Source organism: Bacillus rossius, chromosome 1 (assembly GCF_032445375.1).
Source record: "Bacillus rossius redtenbacheri isolate Brsri chromosome 1, Brsri_v3, whole genome shotgun sequence".
NCBI classification, from domain to species: domain Eukaryota; kingdom Metazoa; phylum Arthropoda; class Insecta; order Phasmatodea; family Bacillidae; genus Bacillus; species Bacillus rossius.
Genome location: NC_086330.1, coordinates 23,234,232 through 23,260,288, shown reverse-complemented (window position 1 = coordinate 23,260,288; position 26,057 = coordinate 23,234,232). Strand labels below are relative to the sequence as shown.

The 26,057-nt window shown below is 34.6% G+C and overlaps 1 protein-coding gene across 3 annotated transcripts in view; it reads right to left on the bottom strand.

Moving 5' to 3' along the window:
• LOC134533051 (probable ATP-dependent RNA helicase spindle-E) overlaps nt 1-26,057 on the bottom strand; it is a 79,356-nt gene that overhangs the window by 18,710 nt on the left and 34,589 nt on the right. For all 3 annotated transcript variants that reach the window (XM_063370256.1, XM_063370248.1, XM_063370238.1), the window contains exons 7-15: nt 23,012-23,205; nt 17,958-18,109; nt 14,756-14,922; nt 12,415-12,582; nt 10,146-10,308; nt 8,969-9,096; nt 7,153-7,371; nt 5,466-5,692; nt 2,812-2,961 (exon numbers count right to left, since the gene is read on the bottom strand). In XM_063370256.1, the coding sequence (XP_063226326.1) occupies nt 2,812-2,961; nt 5,466-5,692; nt 7,153-7,371; nt 8,969-9,096; nt 10,146-10,308; nt 12,415-12,582; nt 14,756-14,922; nt 17,958-18,109; nt 23,012-23,205 (1,568 nt within the window). The remainder of the gene's footprint in view (nt 1-2,811; nt 2,962-5,465; nt 5,693-7,152; nt 7,372-8,968; nt 9,097-10,145; nt 10,309-12,414; nt 12,583-14,755; nt 14,923-17,957; nt 18,110-23,011; nt 23,206-26,057) is intronic.

Genomic DNA, 26,057 nt, shown 5'->3' with positions numbered 1-26,057 from the left:
GATAGTACTTGAAACACCAAGATGGCTTACAGCCGCAAGCATGCCTAGCTGTATAATTACATTTTGTGACAAATGGGCAGCTAGTTCCTAGCATCATATGTATTTCTGAGCTTGTCAGGAGGTGAAAGAACACTTGCTTCTTGCAGACTGATTTTGACACAGAAGGTGCATATGACATTATGTAGGATAATATTATTACAAACTCCTGATAAGGGTTGCCATGTTGTTTCAGTTGTATTTTGTCATTTTATTTTTTGTATCCAGAAATAAGGATAGCTCGGGGATTTCAAGATATTCTTGGTAAAGAATATAATCGTAGTAGGAGGTCACACGTTCCTGTCCTGTTGTGGAAATTTTGATCTGTTTACATTTGTTAATGAACACAAGACTTGGGATAACCTATTGTTAAGAAAAGATTTTGTAATTTGAGTGCATTGTGTGGCAAGACAGAGCATGGCAGGGATGTCTTGACATGGAATGGGATTTGATGGTTGCTTCAAAACTGTATGCAGATACTAAAGATTACTTACATTAGGCTTACATAGCATTATGATGTGAGATGTATGAGAATAACATATATTAAGATTGACTAGTTATGGGAAGATGAAGAGATACCCTCTTTTATCGCATAATCGTCGCACGCGCAGAATCGTCGCAACCATATTTTAGAGCATCAAAATTTGGATAAAAAAACCTCTTGCGTAATCATCGCACAATGTTTTTGGTACCGCTATTAGATTCCGAGCTCTTTGTGTAGATATTCTTTCCGTATAAAACGATGCATTTTAAAGTAGAAATCTAATATTTATTCGGACATTCCTACTTACTTATCTAATTAATGGAAATACGAAGTTATCTGATGTGTAAATTTTCTTTTAAAGACGTTTTTTAAAAATTATAACCTTTATCTGATCATCAGCGTCACTGCGGTGTACCGCTAATTGGCATCATTCATGTTTGGTTATGTTGCTTACCGTATAGAGCGCGCACATGTAGTCAAATATTTATATCTCGCCGATTTCATGCAACGCACACTCTCTGTCGAGTGCCGAGTTAACTACATCTAATAGCCCACACTCTTTCGTGGTAAGTGTGTACTACAACGATAGTTATACGTTCGTTCAGGCTCGCATTCGGGTCACAGATTTAGTTTTTCAATTTAAAGTTGAAGAAAGGTTTTTGTTGAATGACTTATTATTTTAATATTTTTGGCGTGTTCTTTTAAACTTCACTTTTTAAATAAACGTACTTTCCATAAATGGATTTTGTTTTTATGACTAACTTTACCTAACAAAATTTTTTTCTCTCGCATAAACGTCGCACCTCTAATTTTCAGACTTGATTTTAGTATAAAATGTGCGACGATTATGCGATAAAACACAGTATACATGTGTTACAAGGGCATAGAGTTCCATCGACCCAGTATGAAGACATAAGACCTGAGCAAATATTCAAATTTTCGAATACCAATACGAATACATAGTTTATTATTCATAATCAATTTGTCCTTATACACTAACACATTTCGAAATAACAAATGTTTGTTTGCTAACAGATATTTAACATAGGATACCTCGTGAATTTGTCATATACCAATGTTCATTGTTGAGGTAAAGTGATTTTTGTGATATAAATACCCTTATTAAATGTTATAATAGGACATCATAATCAAAAATATGGACAATAAGTGACATTTTAAACATGTAAAAAGTAGTCAAAGTTTTTTTCACGACTGTCTCGCTAAATAATACTAAAAAAATTGTGTGAAAAATTCGAACACGACATATTAGTGTATACTATTTGTAACATTTGGAACTTAAAAACAAATATTACATATTTCTATTTGTTATATTATTTGTACCAATAGTGGGGAAAAAAAAAGTCAACAACCATGGACTAAACCACACCACAAACACACACTCCAGTGAGATGGACATTAAAAGAAGTGAAAACCATAGTCAGTGTGTAAATCCATAGTCACAATCAGTCTAACACCATGCGACACAGAAGCAGCTTAGTTGCTGTATTATACATCTATGACAAAACAGGCGTTAATTTTTTTTTTTAATTAGCTGAAATTGTGTTTGTTTATAGTACTGGACTGGTGAATTAAAATAGTAATTCAGTTTATCTGGCTGCCGTTAACAATGAAAACGTGTGAATAAATAGGGTTTTAAATATGATTGTAATATATAAGTTAATTTAACCACTGATTTGGGGGAGGGGGGGGGGGGAAAGGAGTTTAGCTGTATAATTGAAAACAAAATATTTTTCTTTCAAAATTCAATTATTCTAACAAAATTTTACATAAAATTATTGTAACTGACTTAAACCTAACCAACCTTTCACTTTAGTAACTGTCTAATTTAGCAGAAGTAACTACACTACAACTTTAGTTTTTATTTCCTTATGTATTTGTTACATGATGTGAAATTTTTTTTAGAGGAATTCTAATTTTCATTCTTACTATTTGAAATTACTACGTATTTGCATTGAAGAATAATCAGTATTTTTATTTGATTCAAACTACAAAATTGATATTCACAAAGGCCTAATTGACATAAATGTTTTAAATAATTAATCTTATGGGTTAGTTAGTACATACATTGTACATAAATTTAAAAAAAAAATTATATTTACCTTTAAAATTAAGTTTCTATGCAATTCTTGTAAATAACGGCACATTCTGAGAATTGTATATAAAAATAACTGAAAACCCCCCATACGTAATAATTATTGAGCAATAAGATACAGCCGATGCTAGCAACATAAAATGTTAAGACCGGGTTGAGGACAGCCCAGACCACTCACGGCAGCATGGGTATCTGGATGGGCAAGTTGAGCATCCTCATCTTGACGGCACGGTACACGGCCAGAGAGACTCTTCCCGGGATGTTCGCCTCTAGCTTGCGATCGTCACGCTCAATCAGGTGCGACTTGGGGAACTGGATGTACACTTTGCTGAAACATTAACAAACTAAAATTAATTCATAATGTTTCCACAATTCTATAACAAACAAAAAAAAAAAATTACATTCGAAATAGAAACGTTTCCTTATGTTTTACTGGAAACTTAAACAAATACTAGCCTTAAATTCTTTTAATCACCATTACAATTTTTAAAAAAAACTTCAGTTTATGATCTAGACTCTTGCCTATTTGAGTTTTTATCAGCCCAGAGTATAAAAATTCAAAATTTTTACTACAAATCCGTATGTTCGGTATACCGAAACCGAAATCGAAATTTTGCTACTTTCATTTTCGATTTCGGTAAGAATTTCATCTGTCGAAGTTCGTTTTTAGCGAAATATTTCGAGCCAAACGAAAGTTCAATAGCTTACCGAAGTTCGTTTGTTCTAGTTGAAAAAGAACTCGTAATTTAATAAAAATGTACAGTAGAATACCGGTACAATAACGTACCTCATTTTAAGTCCGCGCCAAAAATCGTATCTTCGCCATGCAAAACGGTTTCAGTTTAAAGTATCATATTTTCACTATAACGTTAAAATTCTACTAGTAGCGAGGCATTACTACATCAAAATTTACTTAAACTGGTAAATAAATTTCCAGCTAAATGATTAATGTTGTAGAACAAAGATACAAAAATACCACCGCAACGTATTTTATAACCTCTAAATTCTCAAAACAAAGTTAACAAACAGTTGCGCGCACTACCATAGATTATACCGTACGTAGTATGCTACGTAAGCAACACAACACCATTCGATACATCGAAAGACGGCAGTTTGAGAGAAGTATTCATTATTTAGACAAAAGTGTTACGCTACGCTAAAAATACTGTTTGATTTCTGTGCCGGGATTGTTTATTGTTATTGTTGAGTTTATTTTGAGGTTACGTTATTTAGACACCGCATTGTATTCGTGCTACAATATGAATGATCCTGGAGATAAAAAGAAACGAAAGCAATTCACGCTTAAGGAAAAAGTGGATATACTCAGAGAATTAGACAAGGGGAAAAAGCAAGTCGCTGTTGCGAATACATATGGCATTGCGGCTCTCCTGTAGCTATATTTTTTATATATTTTTTTTCTCTTTGTAAAGATGATATGTATGTATGTTTCAGTACTAAGTACAAAAACTTGAGGTCCCTGTAAGTACATAGCACTGAGATTCTACTGTAATGTCTTTATATGATTTGCAGTTATTACTAATAACTTAATAACATATGCAAATCATATAAAGACATTAATTAGAAAAAAGATTTCCATTAAGATTAATTAACGTGGTGATGAAAAAACTCACGTTAATGAAAATACGGTAAAATCATAATTTGAACAAACATGGCCGATAAAGTAAACAAAATTCAAACGTGATTACAGTAGGCCTAGGTATCAAAACAAAACAAAATCATGCAATATTTGAAAAAATTACCTGATTCTTTTGCTTTCAAACAGTAGTGTAGGTACTATATTTGTAAAACATACATTCCAGAACTGTTAGTACACTATTTAGTATTTACCGTATACACAAACAAAGAACGTACCTACTTTTATTCGCGCACGGCCAAACAAAAACATTGTCGTCTGCTTTATTTAAATTTTACATATTCTGTCTGGCATATAAAATCCTCATAATATACAGCCAATTAGACAAAAAGGTCAACAAGTCACTGCGTGTAATGAGCACTTGGCAGCAACCATTTGTTATGTTTTGACCATGTCCCTTGCCTGGTCTACAGCTTCCTGAGCTAGTCATGTGTGACAGTGGTGCAAGATGGTGGCCGTTCCGCAGTAGACACGTGTTTTTTCATCAGTACCATGCACGTGATAAATATATTATCATAGACTGCGACATTACGACAATAAAGGAAATAGTCTGTGCGCTGAAAGATCTGGATTGATTCTTGAAATTTACGAGTGACATGGGGCTGTTGTGTGGTCTAAGGCGGATGTTTATTATATTAAATAGTAATATTTATATATACATCAAAAGGCACCAAAATGATTTAGGTAATAGAATTTATTACTGAAGAGCCAATTTTGGGGCACTTTTTTTCTTTGTTAATTAAAAAATTTCAATTTACTTTCGTTAAGAATATATTTATCTCATAGAAAAATTCATTTTCGTTTCACTTTCGCGAAACTTGATAAATTTTCTTTCACTTTCATTTCGTGTGGATTAAGTCACTTTCGCACATCCCTACAAATCCGAGATAAAAACATAAAGAGATACCTGCAGTCAATATGCCAATTCCTGGACCTATTATGCAGAAGAAGGCAGATTACTTAACATTGAGGTTAGGGATTTCGGAATTTAAGTTTATCACTGGTTGGCTACAACAATGTATAATGATTATCCAATAGTTTGGTTAATACAAACTTCGTCATTACAAAGTGCTAAAATTATGGTCCGTTTAGGTTTGAAATAATGAGGTTTGAACTGTATTGCGCTCCCTACTCTGATGTATGCATCCTACAAGGACGAACAGTAAACAATAACACACCTTGAACCGTCGAAGTAAACCCTCATATCTGAAGCGCAGTCTCTCAGCTTGTTCTTGATCGCCTGGGCATAGAGCTCGCCCGGCTGGTTCGTGGGGAAGCGATTGCAGTACACGGTCGTGAACGGGTCGTAGCCACCGATCTGCTTTACAGCATCCTGCTCGTTGATCTGTCCTCCGGACGCTCCTCGCACAAAGTAGTTGGGGTAGAACGCTCCGGAAATTACTACCTGAACAAGCACAACTCACGCTGCTGACGGCACTTGTTTACCGACAGCTGCTTTAAGGCTAGTCTCACATGCCATGTGGACATTTCATTGTGTTATTAATATAATTTTTTTAGTAAATTATAACATAATATCTCTTTCGCATTGACATTGTTCAGAGCTCCACCCACTTAAGCCTGATGCAACTCCATCTATCTTACTTCCTTCCCCTAAACTCTGCACAGATCTTATTTAAAAAACATTTAAATTTAAATAATAATAAAAAAACACCTGTGTGCAAAATGCTGTGTGTGCGAACTAATTAAAATGGAAGAGGGCAGGTAAGACAAAGATTCCGTGCCTCATACCCCAAATAAGTAAATTGATAATGTAATTGGTTTATTTTTATTCCCAAGGCTTTTGTTCTTTCAAATTGTGTTCATTGACCATTGAACAAATTACTTTCAATTATTCTAATTCATTTCAGGCGGACTTGGACATTTTTATTTCATTTAAAAAAATACTTTGAGTATTACAATGCTGTGTTTACAGAATGATATTAATTTATAATTTTTTTCCCCACTAAGTTGTGACTCTTGACTATTGCAAATGTGAATTTGCAGAGTTTGCATTCAGCCTAAACACTAATTCCTTCCGTAACAATCAAACACTAAATAATTAAATTGGTATTGTTTTTAACACTGCTTTAATCACTTATGGTTGCAAATTAACATGAAAAATCCAGCATTGTTAAACATCTTAGCATGCAAGATTTAACAACAATTATATCCCAACCTTGTAGTAGAATTAACCTTAACCTGAATCCACACAAACTTTCTGTAGCAACGTAACCATCATAGATTTATGCACATTAGATGGTACAATGCCAAACAAAACATACACTGTGAATCGATAACGATGCTATGTTTTTTAACTTCACGCTTCTGCAGCAACTTTTGAAAAAAAAAAAAAAAAAATTGTCTCAACTAGATATTTGTAAGAAATATAAACCAAAGATGTGATTTTTAAGGGTCTCCAAGTTCACATTTATTTAAACAATATTGTGGAAATAAGATGACAAAGATAATTACAGAATGAGTGGATTATTGTCCAAAAAAGAATAAAGCATAAAGAACACAATAGCCGTTTCTGGGAGATAAAGAAAGCATCATAAATGCAAGGGCCAGTTCCAGGCAAATTATCCGAAAAATGTGTTCATAAATTGCTAAGTATTCAAACTAAAAGAAAAAATATATCAAATTTTGACAAATCCTGGAGGGATCCACCACGTACCAAATTTCAAGCTACAGGCTGTACAGTCTACACACTACGTGTATTACACTCAGACAAACTATATTTCTTTTAATTAAAACAAGACGAAGTACGAACTGACAGACAAACACGCTGCCTTCACATTGCATTACGAGAACCATCCAGCAGGAAGTGCTAAAAGACATGCTCGACACCAGAAGTGCACCACGCACCTTCATGACGAACGGCTTCTCCGCCGGCGTCCACTTGACGCGGTGCTCCCCCACGGACGTGCGGATTCCCACGGCGCCCAGCCGCTGGGTCAGCTCGTTCACCAGGTGGTGCACGTCCTTCATCGTGTTGAGCTGGATGAAGTACCTCCTGGCCCAGGACGCCTCCCCGCCTCCCACCGAGCGCTCGAAGTACCCCTGCCTTATGTTGTTCTGCCACACCTGGCGTTGCAAGAGCGGGTACAGCATTTCAGTTAATAACCAACTCTCACACCTCAGGCACCTTTTATTATGCTCCTTGGGCAAAACAAATGATATATTATACAGAATTACATCAAATTTTAATAAACATACTTGCTATTTCTCTCTATCAAAAAATAATTTAAATATAATATGTTTAAGGTTAATTATGCTACCATATGTAATTTTCTTTTATATAAACAGGTTTTTGATTATCTTTATTGTTGTTATATATATTTATGTAACTTATTTTTGTTTATCTGTTAGTTGCCTGCTGTGTTGTCTTGTGTATGTGTTATTATAGTATTGTCCTATTTGTTTTGTTTCATGTGGTTGTTTTGTCTATGTAATTTTTTATGTTTATCGTGCCTACCACCCACGGCCTTATGCCGTCGGTAGGCATGTAACAAATTGGTAAATAAATAAATAACAAAGCAGTAAAAATATTTCAAAAAAACCTTTAATTTTTAAAATGTTTTGACAGCAAGGTTATTAGAGATGTTAACAACAGAACAAGGATATTGGAAAACGAATCCAGTGTTCCCCCATTCTTAGGCCGGGCATACAAAGAATGAGGCATGAAACAATGCAAAATTTTGTCTGATAGTAGTTTACTTCCATGCATTTACATAAAAACCATGCATACCCGGCACGACGCCATGAAACTGTCACGATCAGACTCGAGGTGACAACATCAAATTACTTCCCCAACTTCGCCGCGAGCAGACTACATATGATGGCTGTAGTGTCTGCATATGCACAAGTATTATTTAAATCAATAAAGGCATGCCTTATTTACTCTTTAGTAGTGTGTTTATAAATGACTAGTTAAGTATTATTTTTCATCATTAATTTAATATCAGTAAATATTCACTTGCAAAGTATTTTAATTGATTTTTTTCTCAATGCAGTCTAAAAAAAAGTAAGGAATTAATTAATTAAACTTTGAAATGATACATTATTGATCAATAGATATTTGATTTCACTTCAAATTAATACAGAGTTGTTTGTATCCCTTACATTTAAGTAACGTTAGTAAAAATCAGATACGAATTGCAAACAGTACATGAATTTATGAAGAAATACATACATTCAGTAAAACATTAAGATACCGCAAAGTATGAAAAAATTACTGACCCTGTTTTGTACATACTACTGATACTTTCCTTGTGTTTTACAGGTTTTGATGACAGCTTTTCAAATGTCTAATTTTTCCATTTTCCAAATTTTCCTTGCCTGTCGTAACTCTTTATTGACCATTTGTAAGGGACAATCCCAGCATTTTCCTGGCGTGATTTAGGAAAATCATGGAAAACCAAAATCCGAATGGCAAGAACAAGACCGGTATTTGATTCCCAGTCCATACGAATGCAGGTCCATTGTCTTACAACTTCGCAAACTCGCTCCATAATAGCAAAATAATAACATGGCTTACAAGTAACAAACCTTAATTTAACACTTTTAATCTGTTAAATCTAGAGAATTAGGTTATTTTTAATAATCACCTGCTTAGTTTCACTAAAGATATACAAGACAAAATTTTTTCCTTAACACTACAAAATGAGATCGTAACACGTACTTGATAGGCATTTAGGAAACTTATGAGGTCACTGCACGATCCATCAGCCCAGGTTAGCTTTGAGTTATAAGCCTTCAGTCGTTCCTGGAACGGTGAACTGAACATGCTCTTCAGTGACATAGCAGCCCCTGTTGAGAAGTACGCACATATCACTTCATACATTTCATGGCAGTATTCTAATCAACCAGTTCACACTCAACAGCATTATAATAGCACTGTGCAGATGTTTGGCATTTACACTGAATAAATACTGACAGTCATACAGAGAAAAAGAAAAGTTTGCAGTGGTAAGGAGGCAAAATTCACATATCTTATACATACATTAATGGAATACTTAAGAGCATGACATAGTTCTCCCCAAGTCTTGGCAAAATAGATACTTTGCTCTTTCCTCCTCCCTCACGCAAACACAAAAATGATCTGAGGATACTGCTCCCCCCCCCCCCCCCCCCTTTTCCACCAAGGCTCGACAGATCTGTATAAGAAACTAATAATCCGAGCTATAGCAGGAGAAACTGTTATAAATATAACACACATAAATAAATGGATATTTTGGAGAATGAATTGTAACCTTTGCAAAGATGTGTTCTAATGTTTTGATATATTAGTGTCTCAACACATTTTTTTCCCCAATAAGATAGGCTGTAAAAATTTTTACAAATGTGTAACAAGTTTTAAAATTAACCTAAATTAAATCTAGTAAAAAAAATATATTACATGAAATTGATGCCAAAAAAATTGTCAGAAGGACTTTTAAGTGTTTCAAAAGAAATTTGTTTGTGAATACCAATTCTAACACCATAACTTCAAACGGATCCAATATTTGTCATATAATAAGAGTTATAGTGAATTTTCTGTTTTTTAAAACATCCTTTTACACCCTTTCTACACCTTTGGTCAAATTTTGCCCACTAACAAACTCGACTGAAATTTTCCATTACTACATTTTTTTTTACAAATTTGGAAGTAATTTTTTGCAAAATATGGAAGTTATGTTCATATATGTATCTATGTATAATGAAAACATTTTCTGGAAGTCACTACATGATGACAGCTACAATAGGTAGTCTTTCTTCTAAATCTACCCAAAATGTATATGTGCACAAACCTACAAAACACACGTCAGCAAACATCCAGAACAGTAAAAGCGAGAGTCTGATGTAATTCTGTTACGTACCCATTATGATGCATTCATCCAGCACACTGTACAGGAATCCAAGAATAATCATGCGAGACACCTTGATGTCGAGTGGTAGTCGCGCCATCACACGACCAATGAATGTGATCTGACCATCTTCGGGATCCAACTCTCCATCGTGCTCCAATAGCAAAGCTCCAGTCTACAAATAATTGCATACATGTGACTACAGAGGACAGGTCACTTGCATGAGGTTTGTTTTACTGTTGGCAAAGGAGTTGTAGTAGTTGGGAGTAAATGGACGGGGGTCAGAAAGATTTGGTAACTCTCATACATGTGAAGAGAGAGATTTGACTTTTTCTTAATAAAAATAGGCAGATAAGTAGACAATATGAAAAAATGCAATTTTTAATCAAGATTCATCTGAAGATGAAACTGCTCTGGCAATTACCTAATATCATTGCACAAGAGCTTCACAAAGCTAGGTTATAATGTGTTTTTACATAATATCATTGAAACGGTTATGCTTTAGTAATTTATAAACACAATATTAAGTACAACAGCAACTCTAATATTGCATATTTTTAAAATAATAATAATAACAAACCTCACTCATTCTGTAAAGAATGATTTTGATCAAAATGTCAGTCTAAACTATTTCACATTTAACAGTGTGAAGCAGAAACCCTAATTAATAAAAAAAGATGATTAAAAAAATTAAAATAAAACAAAAAGTGAGAATCTCAGATTAATATCAATAATATCCTAATTGATGGTGTTGATGAAGTGACTTTGATACTCCTAGTAACATAATAAGCACCTAATTTCAAAGTGTAGGAAGTCAAGACCAGCCTTGATTCCAAAACCATACAATTCTGATAATTTTAATTTTACTGGGATCAAAGTAATTGGTCAATTCCATAAGTAAAGAAGACAGATGTAATAATACTAACCAATTACTCCTTTTAAGCATTAATGTTCATTATGTAACAATGATGATGATTCACGCAATGGCGTATGTCCAAAAGCCTACATCAAGTCATGATTCACTTGCTTTGTGGTGCATAAGCCACTTAAAGTTGTTTTCACTTGTTTGTTTATTTGTGTAGTTACGTTTTTATGTGCTTTCACGTATTTTTTAAGTGTTCCTTGTTTATTTTTAATTCCTAAATGCATCTTCATGTAATTTTCTTTTGTATTTTTTTTTGGCCACAATAATCTGTTCAATGAGCTTATGCAATACTTTTTCAGTTGGGTAATAAAAATAATTAGAGAGAAACAGAGAGAGTTCTGGAACAGCGAGAAAAAGACTCTGGACTTTAGTCAAAATGCTACTGCCATGCGCTACGATTGGCTGACATTTTCCCATGTATTTTTACTATTTTTGTGATTAATTGAAAGTTGAGTTGCACAAGCGATGTTTGTTCCTCTAGAACAGAGAGTAGTCGTATCATTTAGTCAGCCTCTGTACACGGTGCCGGGTAGGACGCATATCGGACGGTGGCACACAAATAACATTTTAATGGTGTAGAAGAGAGAATTTTACGGTTGTAGTCCAGATGCTACCTTTTATATTTAACTTTTTTTTTTGTCTTTCGGAACTTTTAAGAATTCAGAGACCACAGTTGTAGGTACTAGCACGAAGCAATGAGTGAGTGACTTCGCTATTGTTCCCAGGACAGTCCAGCCTCGTACAGTGTGTTGCCAGCAACCACAGGATTTACGTAATTACAAACAGTCTTTAATATTCATTTTCGGTACCTAAGAACAGTTGAGTCAGTGAAGAGGTTTTGGGTGACCAATTTGTACATTCTACATGTTTTGTTCTCGTGGTCACAAGATGGCAGCAATGATGACTTGTGTTTCGTAATGGAGGAATAAAAAAAAAACAGTTTAAAATCAGTTCATGTCTTAGAGATGTTATTTCAGTAATTAAGCATCGAAAGTAACTGTTATTTTGGGACTTAAATATTTTTCGGTGCCCAACTCATTTCTGCTAGTGTTCATGAATTTGCACTCTAGGTCGATTGTGAGCTAGCAGGGGGTCTGGAATGTGACAATTACAATGAAGCAAGCACACCATAGATACTGTAGATGTTACTTTGTATGGAGCTATTACAATTGTTTAAAAAAAATAACCATTCAGGCAAGAAATATGAACTTGCATTGTAGTGAATAGTATTTAAGTACAAACTTAAAAATATTATATACTCCATGCAAGTCTTAAAAGAGTAGAATGCATAGAAAAATTGTATCATTAAAGTAATCCTGCTAAAAATTTCTACTACAAAGAACATGTGTTTCTTACCTCTTTCAGTAGGAGAACAGTCTGTTCAATATTTGTGAGGTCTGGTGGATCCAATGCCAATGCCAATATTTCCTTGGGTGAGCCCATGTCCAAAACTTTGGACTGCAAAACAACCTGGGCCAGTGGAGCCCTTTGAATTTCAGGTACACATTCTGGCAAGAGTTCTCTCTGAAAGGAATTGCAATGTTTTAAAAATGTGATAGTAATAACATTATTTTGTAAAATTAAAGTCATGAAATTATATTTAAAATAAAATAAAAATGTTCATGCCAACTTTATAAAAAAAAGTGTTAACTATCTGATTACATCTTGACTGCCCACTGTGCAACCTGCAAAGTTAATTAAGACTAAATCCAAAATCAATAAACAGTCCCAACTAAAAGTTTATTTATTCTTTGGGTACTTGGTTTCATTTTGCCAATTTTTACCAACAAACATTTAATGTTATCTTTTTTTCAGTATGTGTTTATAAATACGCTGCCTAGTAACTTTTGAATTTTGTTTTCTGACTTAGGGAAGTGGAAACTTCAAGCAATTTAATTTTTCAATTATTTTCAAAATTTTAGAAACTAATTTTATAGACTACTTAACAATGCCTCAAAAACAAAAGATAGTTCAAAAATAATGTTTACAAACATGTGAACAAACAAGACCGTTCCTAGCTGGTAACTTAATGATGGTAAAAGATGTGTAAATAAGCTGTGTTCAGCCCTCTGTACTACTGTTTCAGTACAAGTACGTCCATTTATATGCTGTCTTTGAGAGAGGGAGATCAAGAACTACAAATTAAAGTGTTCTACAAACAATTTTTGTAACGATTGACATTATCAAGCTGTCCAGTTTTTAAACTACACATGCCAGATAATAATGTAAAACTATGTGCTAGAAACATAAGTCACTCCTTTGGGCTAATCCCTAACACAGGTCAATGAAAATGAAGACCATAGGTGCACTCAAGGGATTGTGATTAGAATAAATTAATAGATGGATTTCACTTTCTAAACAGCCTACAGAATGGCTTAAATTGTCAATATCCAAAATATTAAGAGATTTGACCAAAAGGGTGAAGATTATTGATAATAGCATTTCCATTAATTAGATAATATTAAGAAAGTTACGGTAATAATATTTTTAGTAGCCACTGTGTACTTACAGAGAATATTTTAAATATAGTAATGTTTTGAGACAAAATTATTTTTTTAAAAATTAATATGTTCTGCACTAAACCACTTAGCTTCATAGCATGATTTCTTTTATAGATTATTAGTATTACACATAATAAGGCCAAATATATATGTGTGTGCCATTAGAAAATACATGAGTCTGGCATAAAAAATAAGTTTAGTTAAAGCTCATTTAAAGACGACAAAAAATTTCTGGGGAAGGTAACCTCTTTACAGGTGGCCAAGAGGCAATCAGTTAAGATTTTCTTCTTAGCAATTTGATGAAAATTTCCCCTATACTTTCTAATATAGATGGCTACTCCTTAATCGTGGTTTTGTATTCATGCCTACTTTAAAAGGAAAAAACATTTTAACATTACTTTCATGGTACAATATTAAATATGTATTGTAATTACTTTTCCTCAACTTGAACAGGGGAAAATCAGGTAATACAATTAACGCAGAATATTTTTAATGTACAGTAAAACCTCGTCTATCCAGACTAACTGGGATCAAAGGCAATCCGGACTATCAGAAACCCGGAATATCAGGGTAATATGAGCAATAAGCAAAATAAAATCCTTAAATAAGCAGCCTTACTGTTTATCATCAAAAAGAATTAAACTAACAAAAATACTTAATATACATGCCCTATATTATTTATAAAAAATAATAAAAAATAACTTTTCACATCATTTCTTAGTAAAGAATTGGTCCACTGTCTTCTGTTTTAAAGTTTCAAACACAAACGCTTTATCATTAATAGTTCAGCTGGAACGGTGACGGGCTGACACTCCAAGTACATACGCCATGACGTTTGTAGATGGTGCGCTTTCTTGAACTCAACAAAATAAATGTGTATATAATTTTTAATGAGATATTTTACCAATTACACATTCTTACTTGCATTTTATTACCGTAATTCTACCATCTGTGCAGGAACTGTACATGGAATCAAACTAAAAAGTGAATATTTGGCGTAGTCACATTATAGCCAATTAATTTTAAAAATTTTATGTGAACATTAAATAAAATGTCTACAAATTTGATCCGGATTATCCAGGGATCCGGATCAACGAGGGCAGGATAAAAAAGGTTTTACTGTATTTTAATGTTGTAACTTCACTACAGACAATTGCTGTTTTTCTTTGAAAAATAAAAAAATTAAAAAAACGCACCTCGTAGAACTTCTGTGGCACGAGCCTGTACACACGACCCTCGCACACTCGGCCAGATCGCCCCGCGCGCTGAGTGCAGTTGGCCTTGGACGCCCACGCCAGCTGCAGGCTCGAGAAGTTCGTCTTCATGTCGCAAACCATGTGCTTGGTCAGGCAGAAGTCTATTACTGCAAGAAACACACACCACGTAGAGCCAAGATTTTATTTTATGGTTTCATATATATATATATATATATATATATATATATATATATATATATATATATATATATATAAATTTAGCCATTTTTTCAATTTTTTTTTTTTGAAAAAATAAAATATATAATTATTTATTTCAAATGTAAAAATGATTTCAAAATTTTACCCTTATTAAGATATTTAATTTAATTACTATTTATATTCAAAACAACAACCTAACTTGTACTTGACATCATATAACTCCAATAAAATTCCAATTACCAGGAGATATGGTGCGCACATTTAAGTATTTACAAAAGTCCTTATTCGGGTTCGTTGACACTACACAGTTTTTAATTAATGTTTTAGGGAACTTAAAATCAATTTACCTCGGCTAGTTAGGTTCAAAATGTCATCGGCAGAGCTCAGAGCCCCTTATCTATAGGACCTCTGAGTCTGTTAATTAGTGTGTAAAATCGTAAAATTTATATCAAAGTATTACTCAAATCATATATAATGTCCATTTACTTCATAAAATCAATGTTTATATTAATTTCCGGCGACGATGTGACGTAAAAACGGGAGTTGCGTGATTGAGTGCATAAATGGAGGACACAAATTCTGGGCACTTTTATTACTCACGATTTTCACTCTTATATTATTTATCTTTTTAGATAAATCCTATTCCAATATTCTGGACTCCCTAATGATACATAATTATCATCCTCTATCCGGGATGCCTGTTGCTATCTAGCTAATTTTCAGGATTTATAATCGCCGACGTCACGAAGTTGCAGCTCTTTCAGCTGGCCATTATAGAACTCTCTTTCTTACTAGCTTCTCAAATTAAGCCAGTAAAACTTAACTTTTAAATGGCGGCCTGTGATTGGCCGAAAACCAAAATCAGTTACTTAATTTCTTAACAAAAACGTGAAATCCGAACGCAACAATTGTGCGGATAACAAAATTTCACGTACAATTTAAATAAATAAATATTAAAATAATAATTTACATTATAAAATCACGGTGTTAATTTTACCGTTTACAGTTTCCAAGTTCATTAGTCCTTAGAGGGGTATCAACAATACCTAGTTCAAATAGTCCGGTAAAAATCCAAAGAGTCACTTTTCCATAGACATACATAACAATAAATTGCCGTTTCTGAAAATAAATAATATTAGACATAGAGCAAACAAAATAAATAAATCGTAAATAATAATAAATAATTAAACTGTCAAAACAAACATGTTGCAGTACAATATATGTATACACACACACACACACATATATATACATATATACTCACACACACGCACGCACGCGCACACACACACACACAGAGCCAAAAAGTTCTTCATTAAGTGGATTTTGTCTTTATTGGCAATACAATTTAACACATGTGTAATATTAAGAACACATCAACACCAAATTACATTGGTCAACCGCTGTAGCAATTCATGGTAAGACATTTAAAATGTGTATATAAAAATACAACAGATATTGATCAGAATAAGTTGAACAAAAAACTTCAGTAATATTCCTGATTTCACAAGAATATAAAAAGGACAGTTAATTTTTTTTTTAATAGAAATGCTAGAGACAAGATTTCTTTTTGTGTTGACAAGCTGTTACCATTTTTATTTTTAAAGTATTCTGCATTAATATATAAAATTACATATCAAAATAAGAAATAGTGTTATTGGTACCACTCACTACTTTTTAAGCAGTGGGAAAACATATTTGAGTGATTACGTGGTTTAAGTTTTTTTCTGCTACCAACAAATTTAAAAAAAAAAATTGTCACTACTATTAATATGAATAAAAAAATTAATCTACAATCATTATTATTACGCAGTACCTCATGATGTTTCTCTGTAGGCCTGTGTGATATCACTATCAGGTAGAGACTGCTTTTGTTAATTTTTCCTTTAAAAAAACCATACATAATAACTAAATAAATTTGTTTACTTAAAACTAGTAATGTGTTGAATCCCAAGTTTCTCGAATCCAAATCTCAAAGAGTGCCTCGACTCCACACCTCGAATCAGATTCCTGGTTTCAAGGGTCAAAATGAAATATGTAATTTGCAATAAATAAAAATTTTTACAAAGATAAAATACTTTTTCATAGCACTTCTTTGTTGCTGAGATTGTTAGCAACATTTTTAAATTAGTAATTTCTAATTATTTTACAGTATTTTAAATGTCACTAACCTGTACCAACCAACTGATTTTACATCATCATGTTATTTTATTTATTTTATACCTAACTCAACCATTTGATAAAATGATAAAACTACTTGAAGTATCACACTTCATCCTGCCAAATGATTAGAAAACATGCCAAGAAATTAAGGAAAAATATTTTTTTTTTTAAATTCCTTTAATTAACAAGAATTAGTGATTGTTTTTACAAAATAAAAACAGTTTTGGGTTTCAGAAACTATCCCAAAAAAATAACGTAAGATCATCTCCATAACTTTCTTAAATTCAACCAAAAAATTAAAATAACTTATTATTGAATCATTAAAACACAAGGTAGATACCAATTGAAGCAGTACAGCAACTCTTATTGTTGGCATGCATAAACAGGGCCGAACCTACATAATGTGTACATTTCTAGATGTTATAATAACTATTGTGAATGAAAACATGGGGACAGGGAAACATATGTTAAACACAATGTAACATGTCTTCACATACCTTTAACAATTATTTTGTGGCCTAACCTAAGAGATTTATAAAATATTAAGTGTAAACAAACGAGACAGTAGATTAACACTGTATTATTTTTCAATTTTGTTCGAACATTTACTGGGAAACCACGTATTTTTCCATTTGAAAAATAAAACTTTTGTGTCACGAAAACAAATGTATGTAAAACCAGGTATAAATATAAAATGTGTAAACAAAGCCATCCTCTGGAAAATAATTTTAAAGAGCAAAATACAAGTATAACTCAATTCAAATAAATCAAACCTCACTACTGGTATACAAAAGGTAATAATAAAATAATGAATACTCACCATAAACAATATCAGGCACGGTGATTGAACTCTCCGCAATATTGGTAGAGAGAATAATTTTGCGAAAGCCCTTTTCAACGGGTCGGAAAACACGTTCTTGCTCTTCGACTGTGATAGTAGAATGGAGCGGCTGCAGCACCCACTTCCTCTCCCTACATGCACATCACATTTATTACATCTTATCTTTAAGGAGTTTAATGGTGCCTCTTTTTGCGCAAGCATTTCTGCATGCAGTAGCAAACATGCCACAAGGTGCAACAGACGCACGCCACATGCAGCATGCCGCCTCCTGTTTGGAAACAGAAGGGGCAAAGCACCCTTCAGTCACTGAAATGTCATCCCAAGCGATAAATATTGCAAGTATTATTGCCGATAGCAGCAAAAAAATTCCCCATACAACTAAAAATAAATGCAACAAAACAAGTGATATCTGTAAACATTTCCTGATCCTTCAGATGCCTTCCCAGATGAGAATCTCTACTCGTCACCTATTCCCGAGGGAGAGGATTTTCTGCGACTATCTTGCCACAAGGTAGCCATGCTGCGTGATGTGCAGATGTTGAGACTTTGTCCACTTTGTGCCTTGTTCAGGGGTCTTCCTAAGGCAGGGGTTCCCCATCACGGCATGCACAAAATCTACAGTCGGAAACACTCAAGTAAAAACAATCTCCACAGCAATGCCATTTGTTGTGCCTTAAGAGCACAAAAGCCAAATCTGGTCCGCTTGACACACTGACTACTGTCCCTATAGTGCCAACTGAGCTAAGAGAAAATTAATCAGGATGCGGAACTACCTGTGACATCTTGCAGTCTTCTTCTGGTCGCACCAGCCGCAGGAGGGGACCTGTCCAGAAATGTATTATCTAGAGCAATTAACCTTTCAAACCAGTACACTCGCAAATGGGCGGGAAGCAGTAAACAAAGGCGTCCATAAACAAACGCTTGCCTTCCACAACAGGCAGGAAGTGGAGGCGTCAAGCAGCCTCTTGCAGCTGAAGGTTGCAGGGGTCTCGAAGTGCAGGCAGTTCCAGCAAGCAGAAGAAGCAAGTCACAGCAACGAGTCCCAAGAGGAGATGAAGTTGGTCAACCACTGACGAGCACCCATGTCCCAGTACACCGGCTTCAGCTCCACAGTTCAGATAACCCTCTGGCATACATGTTAGTAGCTACGCTTGGCTGAGGATTGAGTGCGTCTCAGGGCAAGCCTTATACGTCTTAGGTTGCAGCTTAGAATGTGAGGTTGCATGCATCGCAGCTGTAAGCAAGGTTGTTTGGTGCCATGGCTGGAATTGTAGTTGTGAAGAAACCCCAAAATAAAATCTATTTGGAGGGCACATCACACACTCATTTTCCCTAAATTCCACAGGACAGTTGATTCACACGGTGCTCAGGGACTATCTCCTCCGACAGCAGTGGTCCTGGCGGAAGATCTCTGCACTCTTCTCTTCCCAACTGACGCTGAACAGTTTCATTGTGCCGTAAGCTTTAGCCGCAGTTCGCCACACTTAGCAATAGTGTGCATCTTGGGTCACCAGCAAGCCTTCTCCGGCAGACTGCTTCCTGATGAAAGTTGATCATCATCTTCAGTATCGATCTTTAGGCTGCCTTTTCTGCTGACTACTAAGATGTCTGTGCCACCACACCAGACGATCCACAGATGGTTGCTCATGTGCTGACCTCCAGATGCTCTCATCGCCCCGCAAAACCACCGACCTTAGATATTCTCAACGTTCCGGGATCTCCCGGCCGACAGGAGCAGTGTTCACACCAGGAGGCCTGAATCCAAATGGCAATCACACCGGTTGCACCCCCTATCTAGCCAGTCTAGTCGGGAGTAAGGGTAGCCAGCGCAGCATGTTGAGTAGGCGAGGAAAGAAGGAAAGAACAGGCAAGAGGCACTGCCTCCCTGCCCTTGCGCAACACGCAAGGCTTGACCGTTGAACATCACCGCAGCAGCATTCAGCCGGGTGTGTTTAGGAGATGGTGACAGCAGCAGCACTCACCCGGGCGCTAATGGGGCCGGTAACGAGAAAGCAACATCTGCCGGCGTTCTCTCAGGAGATGTACAACCTTAAGCATTTTTTTAAAATTTTATACAGATTTCGAATCTATTAGGTACTTAAGTCTCCTACTCCTGAAGAGCATTTAATCTCATTTATCTATGTTTCGCATTTTTTTAACTGAAGGCAGAGACAACACAAGGTAGTTCTGGCAGTCTTCCAATAAGTTTTAAGTTTTCTCCCAACCCCACTCCATGCTGTTCTAAAAAATTCACTGCCTGGACTTGAGTGATAACATCATGTTTCGAGAGTAACCCAACTGTGATGGTGGAAACTCGCACGTATCTGCACCAGCTTGCGACTCGACATGCTCCACTAAGACGTGTGTGTCATTGCTTGTGTAACTATGCACCTAGTCGCATGCTGTACGTGCCATGTTGCACAAAAAGAGGCACCGTGTTAACATGTCACAATGCAAAGATGCTAAGAATAACCAGTGTATTCAATAGTGTACCGTTAAGGCCCAAATTTGACAAAAAATATTAAAGTGACTAACAGATGTTTTTTTATCTGCATGAACATAACACGACTTAACAAACAATAGGTATGTGGTGTTATTGGTGAAACCAAAAAAAAATTGTTATACACTTGATTCTGATCGGCCATACAAAATAATTTAAGATTAAAATGAAAACATGCAGTCTTCAAACAAATTTTCAGTTCAATTTTTAGTTGGAAGAACTTTTTTTCAGCTTGCAACTGAAGCAGAAAAAAATAAGTAAGTAGGTTTAAAATCATATACTACATATATTAGAAAACATTTATAGTAGTGATGGGTCCAAACAAATTTCTCGAATCTGAATCTTGAATTCAAATCACAGAGAGGACCTTAAATATACCCCTCGAATCCGAATCTAGGTGTCAAGTGTGAAACATAAATTAATGAAGAATAAATTAAAAATATTAACTATGGTTTTGAAACATTCTACCCTTTAAATGGTTGTTTCAGAAACTAAATTTCCAGAATCAATACATATTGTAATTTTATTTACATAATTACATGTCTAGGCGAATGGTAACAAGATAGGTATGAAGAAAAAAATTGACCTAGTAAACTTCAGAGGTTATCAGTGTTGAACTCTTTAATTTACTTTATTTCCTCCAAAATTTTCTTATAATATTTTTCCTAGAATACTAAATCCTTTAAATACTAAGGATTTGATAGTATTTGAGGATTTGATTGGCCCATACCTAGATAATAAATACAAAAACTATACCCATGAAAAATTTCTTTCTTCCATAGAAAAATAAATCTAGAATAACAACAATTACATACTCTTTTAAGTTCGTGTGCGTGTGCGTGTGTGTGTGTGTGTGCGCATGTGTGTGTATGTGTGTGTGTGTCAGTGCATTCAGTTTATATTTTAAAGATTCTAAATTCAAACCTGGGTTCACCATTTTTCTGATTGTCACTGTCCAAGTATAATTATAACTTGCTTTCACTCGTCGGAGGCTGCTGACAATATATTACTCAGAGAAGAGAGCAAAGTTTTCTGTGTGTTCACATGTTATTGTAATCTATGGTTATGGCTTACAAATAAACAAACATTGGTCCAATCGTGTTGTCATGTCTACAACAAAACAATAAATTCTGGCTTGGTAGTTTTTTTGATCGTTTTTAATTTTTTTTTTAGGTTTCAAAATGAAAAATTTCAACTTTCAAGAATTTTCCCATCAGTTATAGGATGAGAATACCTCCTGAGAAAATGTAGTTTCTAGCTCGCCTGGAAAAAGTTAGAATTTGTATAGATGTGTGGGTTACACATCGGGATGCATATATATTTGGAAATAACATATCACTTAACATTCTTCTAAACAGTGAGTAAAACCAGTTGTGTGAAGAGACAAAATACTTGGACAGCACACCGTATGTATGTGTACGCATGCACAAGCACTCCAGTTACCTCCTGTCGTAATCCCTTGTTTTTTTACTGCGATCTTGTGCTAAACAAGAATTTTCCTAGAGGCATAACGTTAATACTCTTACAGTTCCACCATGTCAGCAGCAATAATTCTTGGATCACGTGTGACATGGATTCTCTAATGAAACTTAAAGAATTCAGCTTAATGATTTTTTTTGTGTGTTCTTATTTTGTCTGCTACATTTCATAGTTGTATTACTGTGAAACCTTTGCTCGCAAAACAGAATAATTTTCAGTCATTAAAAAAAAGAAGAAGAAAGAATTTTAGGACTTTACCTGTAAAACAAAGTTAAATATTTTGAACACTATTAAGTTAAATGAGAAAGACAGGAAAATAACAGAAGACCATGAATATTAGGAATGGACTAAAAGTGTGATGAAATGGTTAAAGCAAGTGTGGGACAAAAAATTCCCAGAGATGAAATGCGAACGAAGAATGAAAGAGACGCCAAGACACTGAAAGCAAGACGAGAATACGTGGCAATCAGAACAAAGAGCTATTCTGGCTGTACAAACTAGGTGAGATGACTGCTGCATATGTTGACAGATTTATTAAATAATTTTTTTTATCACTATTATGCATACTTCCTAACTGAATGTGAACATATTAGCTGGACAGAAAGCAGACAGGAGTCTGAAAGAAATATGCTATACATTTTCATGCCTGTTTCCAGGTCCATTGCATTTTCGAGCTTCTACCGTTGCCGAGCTGTGAATATGCAGTGGTGTAGCAGTTGACAAAACAATACTGTACTCCCGTTTACTCCAGGCAAAACTCTGACAAGTAGTGGTAAGCTTACTACAGAATGAGTACACTTTTTGTAGGGAAAAATAAGGTTCATTTTGAAAGATCGGTTAGTTATGACAAGACACCTTTTTTTAATTCAAATAAATGTGGTCAATTATAAATGACTTTTCAGTCCCTCCACATTGGAAATAAACAAGTTCTACGGTAAAATATATTTCATGAAGTAAGCCACTGTGGACACTTTCAAATATTAACTTAAAAACACACACAGGCTATAAGTAAACAACTAACCTACCCTTGGACAGACCTGTACTGAACACTTACTTGGCATTTTCTTCCAAAATGTTGTACATATTTTCTATTTCATGAATACCGGGCAAAAACACCAGCACTGCCCCTCGCGTTTTGGCCTTTGGCTGCGACAAACTTTCCAACCGATCAAACTCTTTGATTAGATTGTTGGCAATAATACACGTTTCCTTATGTACGCAAGGCTCTTCCACTTTCACTGTTGGAAGCTGTAATGTCAAAAAATGAAGCACATTTTGGTCATTCAATTGAAAAATCAACAACTACAATCTATTTGCTGAAATATAATAAAATATATGCGCAAAAGTTTTTTTTCTACTTATTCCTATTATTTGGAACTAACTGCTTTTGAATTTAACCCTAAGAAAAAATCACAAGATGCAAACTCCAAAGTTATGGTCAATCTCACAAACTAATGCACTTTTCTGACAGCCATTCATTTACAAAACCCTATACGTACAACAAAACTGCACGAATTCAGGAAAAACAACATTGTCATTCCTGTAAACCACATTAACCAATTAACTATGCTCACGTGAAACAATTGGCTTGACTTAGTTATAAATACAAGATATGTATGTTAATGGTTACTTTTTACTGTGAGCAGTAAAAATGTTACACATGTAGAGCTCGTGTTTGGAATGTAATTCAATGCATCTGGGTCATGTTATTATTAGCACCACTGGAGTTTCTACCTTCTCACCAAAGCATACCATGCTTTGTGGTCTCTACACTATGTTACGCTTAAGTTTATTCAAAGGCGAAGACTATGACACAAGTTTTCTAATGCTCCATAATTTAAACTGTACAAATAAAGTACCATGGTACTTACGAGATCTTTACTGGTGCTTTTCCAAAATAATGAGTAATTTAAAACAACCCCTTTAAAACAAGCTGCAGTTTGTTTAAAGAAGAGTGGGTATCACTGCAGGCCTGGGTTGTTTCATATGTTCACAAAGCAAATAGAAAAATACAGAGAGGAGAGAGAAGAGAGAAGCAAGAGAAGAGATAGAAGATTGAGGAGAGAGAATAAATAGAAGAGACAGAACGAAGAAATAGACGAGAGAGAATGAAGTAAGAGCAGAGAGAGGGAGGGAGGGAGAGGAGAGAGAAAGAGAGAGAGAGTGGGTTACTAGGAAGGGAAGGGCAAAAGCTATCTTCACAGACTGCCACAGGAAAGAGGAGGAAGAAAGTGGAAGCAACCTGTAACAAACTCCCTGCAAGCTCTATCTACCTTGGTCTGAAAGGACAGTTGGAGTAAAAATGACATTGCTGGAGAGAAACAAAGTTGTATGCACACCCATCAGTCACATGTGGTGCCGATGTTCAGGCAGTAAAGAAGATGGGGAAAATGGGCATAAATGATGCAGTTTAGTTGCGAAGTATTAGCAGTAGAATCTCATTACAAATTACCTGAAAATACTAAAAGTTTGGGTACTCACTATGTAATGAAAATTCTGTATACTGAACTGTTTCTAAATGTTAAACTTTTTAAAGCGTCTGAAAATATAAAGTAGGTATTTTTAAATGATAAAACCCATGAAGTGAGGTAGTATTTTATAATGAGGTTCCAGTGTAGTTATATAACATCCCAGAGCTGAGAATACATATGTTCCAACTAACTAAAACTTTAGAAATACAAAAAATTGATAGACATCATTTGTTATTTAATTTGCAAAAATTTGTACCCGTACATATTTTTCCTCTATAATGCACCATAACAAACAAGATGTGAAATTCAGAAATTTTTGGAAGGTTTATGAATTTAACTCTGGAATTAAATATTTCATCACTGTTCAACTACTGTTGAGTAGGGATGTGCGAAAGTGACTTTATCCACACGAAATGAAAGTGAAAGAAAATTTATCAAGTTTCGCGAAAGTGAAACGAAAATGAATTTTTCTATGAGATAAATATATTCTTAACGAAAGTTAAGCGAAATTTTTTAATTAACAAAGAAAAAAAGTGCCCCAAAATTTGCTCTTCAGTAATAAATTCTATTACATAAATCATTTTGGTACCTTTTGATGTATATATAAATATTACTATTTAATAAAATCAACATCCGCCCTAGACCACACAACACAGCCCCATGTCACTCGTAAATTTCAAGAATCAATCCAGATCTTTCAGCGCACAGACTATTTCCTTTACAGTCGTAATGTCGCAGTCTATGATAATATATTTATCACGTGCATGGTACTGATGAAAAAATACGTGAATACTGCGGAACGGCCGCCATCTTGCACCACTGTCACACATGGCTAGCTCAGGAAGCTGTAAACTAGGCAATGGACATGGTCAAAACAAAACATAACAAATGGTTGCTGCCAAGTGGTCATTACATGCAGTGACTTGTTGACCTTTTTGTCTAATTGGCTGTATATTATGAGGATTTTATATGCCAGTCAGAGTATGTAAAATTTAAATAAAGCAGACGACAATGTTTTTGTTTGGCTGTGCACGAATAAAAGTAGGTACGTTCTTTGTTTATGTGTATACGGTAAATACTAAATAGTGTACTAACAGTTCTGGAATGTATGTTTTACGAATATAGTACCTACACTACTGTTTGAAAGCAAATGAATCAGGTAATTTTTCAAATATTGCATGATTTTGTTTTGATACCTAGGCCTACTGTAATCACGGTTGAATTTTGTTTACTTTATCTGCCATGTTTGTTCAAATTATGATTTTACCGTATTTTCATTAACGTGAGTTTTTTTCATCACCACGTAAATTAATCTTAATGGAAATCTTTTTTCTAATTAATGTCTTTATATGATTTGCATATGTTATTACATTATTAGTAATAACAAGCAAATCATATAAAGACATTACAGTAGAATCTCAGTGCTAAGTACTTACAGGTACCTCAAGTTTTTGTACTTAGCACTGAAACATGCATACATATCTTTACAAAGAGAAAAAAATATATAAAAAAATAGCTACAGGAGAGCCGCAATGCCATATGTATTCGCAACTGCGACTTGCTTTTTTCCCCGTGTCTAGTTCTCTGAGTATATCCACTTTTTCCTTAAGCGTGAATTGCTTTCGTTTC